Source organism: Vicia villosa, linkage group LG7 (genome assembly GCF_029867415.1).
Source record: "Vicia villosa cultivar HV-30 ecotype Madison, WI linkage group LG7, Vvil1.0, whole genome shotgun sequence".
NCBI classification, from domain to species: domain Eukaryota; kingdom Viridiplantae; phylum Streptophyta; class Magnoliopsida; order Fabales; family Fabaceae; genus Vicia; species Vicia villosa.
In genome coordinates this window covers 85,160,746-85,165,733 of record NC_081186.1, presented here as the reverse complement: position 1 = coordinate 85,165,733, position 4,988 = coordinate 85,160,746, and the positions used below count along the sequence as shown (strand labels likewise).

Here is a 4,988-nt window from a genome sequence, read left to right as displayed (position 1 = left end):
TTTATGTTTATTATTCCACTTTTGTCTAATTTAATTTTTACATATTAAATAGAAAGTTGTTGTCAAAATATGACGAGTTTCGTTGTTATTTGATAGTGTATGAATGTCTAAATACAAAATTATGTTGTCATCTATATGTATATGTATGGTTCAATAAAATATTTGTAAAAAACCGAACCAACCGAATCGAACCAAACCGCATTAGTTTGGTTTGGTTTGGTTCGAATTTTTTTTAAAAGCCAACCGAACCAAACCAAACCGCACGATTTTTTCTCTTGCGGTTCGGATGATTTTTTTCGTCAAAACCGCCCAAACCGCACCGCGAACACCCCTACTTCTTGCCATTAATACATAATCTTGTAAACTCATACAGATGTTTATTTATCCTCTAGGGTCTAGCAATTCACGTGCTAGTACACATTTACAATAAGTGTTGTTGATACACTTTATTTTTAAAGGAGGTCGGCAATAAATTCTATTTTTACAATCTGAATCTTTAAAACATTTATAAAAATGTGCTGCAATAAAATAAAAAACAACACAATGTATTAAAACGAGATAAAATACAACGTATGAAATAAAGAAGAAAATGTAAAATGGATGAATAAACCTTACCTTCAATGTTCGTTGCAAGAAATAGAAAGAATAAAATCATCGTAATATAAAGAAACTTCGTTATTTCAACCATATTTCTCCTTGTTATCTTTAACAAACTATTTTGTAACTTCATTATAGTTTATAAATAAAAGTGCATCCTCTCCTTTTGTTAATTTTTAATTGATAACACTTAAGTAGTTGTAAAACAAATCTTAAAATTAAAATAATTATTATATAACTTTTAAAGTATATCATTGTGTTGTGCTTGTCTCTTCAACACATCTACAAAAATTTGACATAAAAATATATTATTTTTGTAATCAAATTATCATTATTTTATAATGTTTTTGTAATGGGAAAGGAAATAATCATAAAATATTAATATTATTGTTGAAAAATATATTTATGAACTAATTGGGTGTACGAACTTAATTACTAACATTCATGACTGGTCTTGACTTTTTAATGGCTCTTGATAAAAAACAAAAATAACCATAACAAAAAATTGAACAATTGATCAAAAAAATTAGTTATAAATAATACTTATAGTATTAATTTTTTAATATATTATTAAAAAATAAAATATGAATATATATATATATATATATATATATATATATATATATATATTTTTATAAATAAGGAATAAACATAAACGAACATCTTCTATCATATAGGTCGATTCAGAAATTTACATATACCCACTCTTTATTATCTATTTAATCTTGATAATTTAATTAAAAATAATACTAAAATTATTACTTTTTTAATATATTGTTATAAAATAAATTTTAATAAAATATCTCTCTATAATCAAAAGAAAAATAATAAATCAATCAATGTACAAATGATAATAGATTAGATTTTATCATAAAAATTTGATAGAAAATGAATTAATTGGATGATAAATTTTTAAATATTTAATTATTACTTATAACTAGTCCTAAACATTATACTAAAATAAATTATAAGGGTTACAATAAATTACAACAAAAATTAAATTTGATTATATAAAAATTAATTTTTATTAAAAATTTGGTTTGACATATCAATACATATATGTGGTTGGTGCATCTTTGGTAAAAAAGTTAGATAACTAAGAATTGAACCGTAAACATTAAGATTCCAAATTCCATAGACAAGCCACTAGACTTACATGCAACAATTCCTTTATCGTTTTCGGTGAATAATATATACTCTCTAATTTCAATATTATAGTAATTTTTATCTTTGCCACCCTCCAATTTTTTTAAACCCAATTTTAAACTTGATGAAACAAGTTGAAAAATAAAGAATTTTCGAAATAAGTTCCTTGTATCCACTCCAAAATTTTCGACAATTTCAGTTAGAAGAAAATTTTTCAGTAAAACTTATCGGAAATTTAGTTAATTTTGAAATTTTTGGTATACCGAAATTTTCAAATTTTCGGTATATCGGAAATTTTAAAATTAACTAAATTTCCGGTATGTTTTAATTTTTAGTTTTTTAAACGGTTGAGATTTTGTTGACACTTTTGGAGGGTTTTGATTGCACCAATACATTTATGTAGTGTAGAATGCACCATCATTTATATAAATAGAGATGATAGAGTTATTGATAAATAAACCTTACCTTCGATGTTCGTTGCAAGAAATAGAAACAACAAAATAATCATAATATAACGAAACTTTATTATTTCAACCATATTTCTCCTTGTTATATTTAACAAACTATTTTGTAACTTTATTATGGTTTATAAATAAAAGTGTATCCTCTCCTTTTATTAATTTTTAATTGATAACACTTAAGGAGTTGTAAAACAAATCTTTAAATTAAAATAATTATTATATAACTTTTAAAGTATATCATTGTGTTGTGTTTGTCTCTTCAACACATCTACAAAAATTTGAGATAAAACTTATCTATCGTAATAATATATTCTTTTTTAATCAAATTGCCATTACTTTATGTTGTAATGGGGAAGGGAAAAATCATAAAATATTAATATTATTGTTGGAAAATATATTTATGCATTAATGGGGTGTACGAACTTAATTATTAACATTTTGATTGACTTCTAGATTCAAATATTTATTGAAGAAAATATTTTTCACATCCATCTGATAAAGTGTGAACATAAGGTTATAAGACAAACCTACCAACATTGTGACGACTTCAAGATGAGCAATAGGAGTAGAATCTTCATCAAAGTCAACCTTTTTGATTTGATCATAGTCTTGTGCTACAAGTCAAGCCTTTTTTCAATAATGATCTCATCACTGTCTTATTATAGTTATTAAAAACATCAATATGGGCTACAATAACTACATGGACATGATCATTATCACTCAAAAAATTATTTTCAAGGATCACATTATTAATAAGTGGAATATTATGGAGAACAATGTCTGGGGCATGTGACATACAACTTATCAGTGAAATTCAGCAAACTAAGATGAACACCAATTTCAATTTTACCAAACACATTGTCATGTTTTTGAATAGTGAAAATTCCAGAAATATGATAAGGAACCCCAATAGGAAGAATTATGACATAATCACTAATCTTCTTTAACTTCTTCTTCTGAACCACCATTGGTTGTTCAATGTTGGGAAGACCTCCGACCTGACCATCGACCTTCACTTCAATGAAAACTCCTTGCATGAGTCTTATAAAGTTTAATAAGTGGTCATTCAGAAACACGAGTAAGATGTTGAAACATCTTGGTTTGCTTCCCAACTTGACAAATGTCATAAATTTTACCTTTTTCAATTTTGAGATCAGACATACAAATGTCACCTTTCTCTACAACAAAGTTCCTTGTACTCCCAAGCTTTCTATGCCATAACTTAGTTTCTGTATCTGCCATTGTGCATTCTGTTTTCTGAAAGGGAGAAACACATATTCTTTGAAGTTGATGGCTCACCAGAATATATGACACCTGTCACGCCTTTGAAAGTAAGAACACTCTTTGCTTGATCAAATCCATATTATTTGTCTATCTTATCATTAGTGACATGGTTGAATATGTCCAAAAACCTCTACAAGACATTGAATCTCTTTGCCTATATAATAATAGTTAAGATTTTTTTCTTTCACCAACTTTTCCTTTATGTTGAATTTTATACCTATTGAAGTTGTGATATTGATTGCCTTGAACATTTGTAGAAACATTATTTCCGAATCTCATATCTAATTTTCTCACGACTTTATTAAAAATCTCAGCATACCTGAGATTTTCTTCAATATCATAATCTACTTGATCTCACCTTCACCTTAGTGAACATTTTGTTGATAAATAAAATTCTATATCACATCCATTCTTTCAAAATGTTAATCATAAAAGTGACTATTTATCTCTTTAAACCTTATAAACAACAACCTTATGTTAAAGTATTAGGATTTAATTTATTTAAAATTAATATTAAACTCAAACAGATTAGTGGTAATAAAGCTGTTTTTCTTATGATTAATAAAGGCACATGACAAAAGTTAGTGGTAATTTGGAAACAAAAGTCTTAAACGGTAAAAAATGAAGAAAACAAATCTTATCATATCCTCTTATGCTTTAATAAGAACTCAAAGAAAAATTACATAATTATGGAAAAAATTGATAATTAATCTATATTTTATTTGGAATTTTAAAACATCATATGATTAATTTATGTATGATTCTACAACCATAAATGGTTGATTATAGAGGGTACTAGAGAGATTATAAGACTTATCAATGATTTCAAAAGATATAACCAAATGAGATATGATAACATAAAATATTTTAGGTGTTTGTGTATTCTTTTGGATCTAGCAATTGTGGTGATACACATTTACATACATGATTATCCATGCACTTTACTTTTAAAGGAGCCCGACAATAAATTGTATTTTTACAATCTGATTCTTGAAAACATTTTTTAAATCGTACTGTAATAAAGAAAACATAACAATATTATTAAAACTGAGATAAAGTACAATATATGAAATAAAACAGAAAACTCAAAATGGATTAAAAGGCTTACCTTCAATGTTCGTTGCAACAAAAAATAGAAAGAAAATAATAATCATAACATAAATAAACTTTATCATTTCTACCATATTTTTCCTTGTTATATTTAACAACTTATTTTGTCACTTTATAGTTTATAAATAAAATTGCATCTATTACGTATAGAATTGTAAGAAAAATTCAAAAATTTAAATAATTATTTTATATAACTTTTAAGTACATTATTGTGTTGTATTTGTCTTTACATATTAACGAGATGTTACATAAAATCTGCCTCTGCATTTAACGATAAGTCACATAAAATTTGTCTATCATAAAACTATATTTTTCAAAATCAAATTTTTAATATTTTGTAATTTTTTTAGTAGGAAAGAGAAAAAGCACAAAATATTAATAAAATTGTTG

General features: G+C 25.3%; 1 protein-coding gene across 3 annotated transcripts; it reads right to left on the bottom strand.

Moving 5' to 3' along the window:
• Positions 1 to 1,498: 1,498 nt before the first annotated feature.
• LOC131617662 (uncharacterized) lies at positions 1,499 to 4,749 on the bottom strand. 3 transcript variants are annotated; one of them, XM_058888920.1, is made up of 4 exons: positions 4,597 to 4,749; positions 4,413 to 4,501; positions 3,341 to 3,518; positions 2,137 to 3,214 (listed from the first exon to the last, which is right to left on the bottom strand). In XM_058888920.1, exons 1-4 carry the CDS (start codon positions 4,670 to 4,672, stop codon positions 3,180 to 3,182), a joined length of 378 nt encoding a protein of 125 aa, XP_058744903.1. In that variant the 5' UTR covers positions 4,673 to 4,749; the 3' UTR covers positions 2,137 to 3,179. The 3 variants fall into 3 exon arrangements, 2 of the variants coding, with proteins under 2 accessions (XP_058744903.1, XP_058744902.1); XM_058888919.1 differs by having other exon boundaries at positions 2,571 to 3,518; XR_009288644.1 differs by lacking the exon at positions 4,413 to 4,501 and having other exon boundaries at positions 1,499 to 3,518.
• Positions 4,750 to 4,988: the final 239 nt, after the last annotated feature.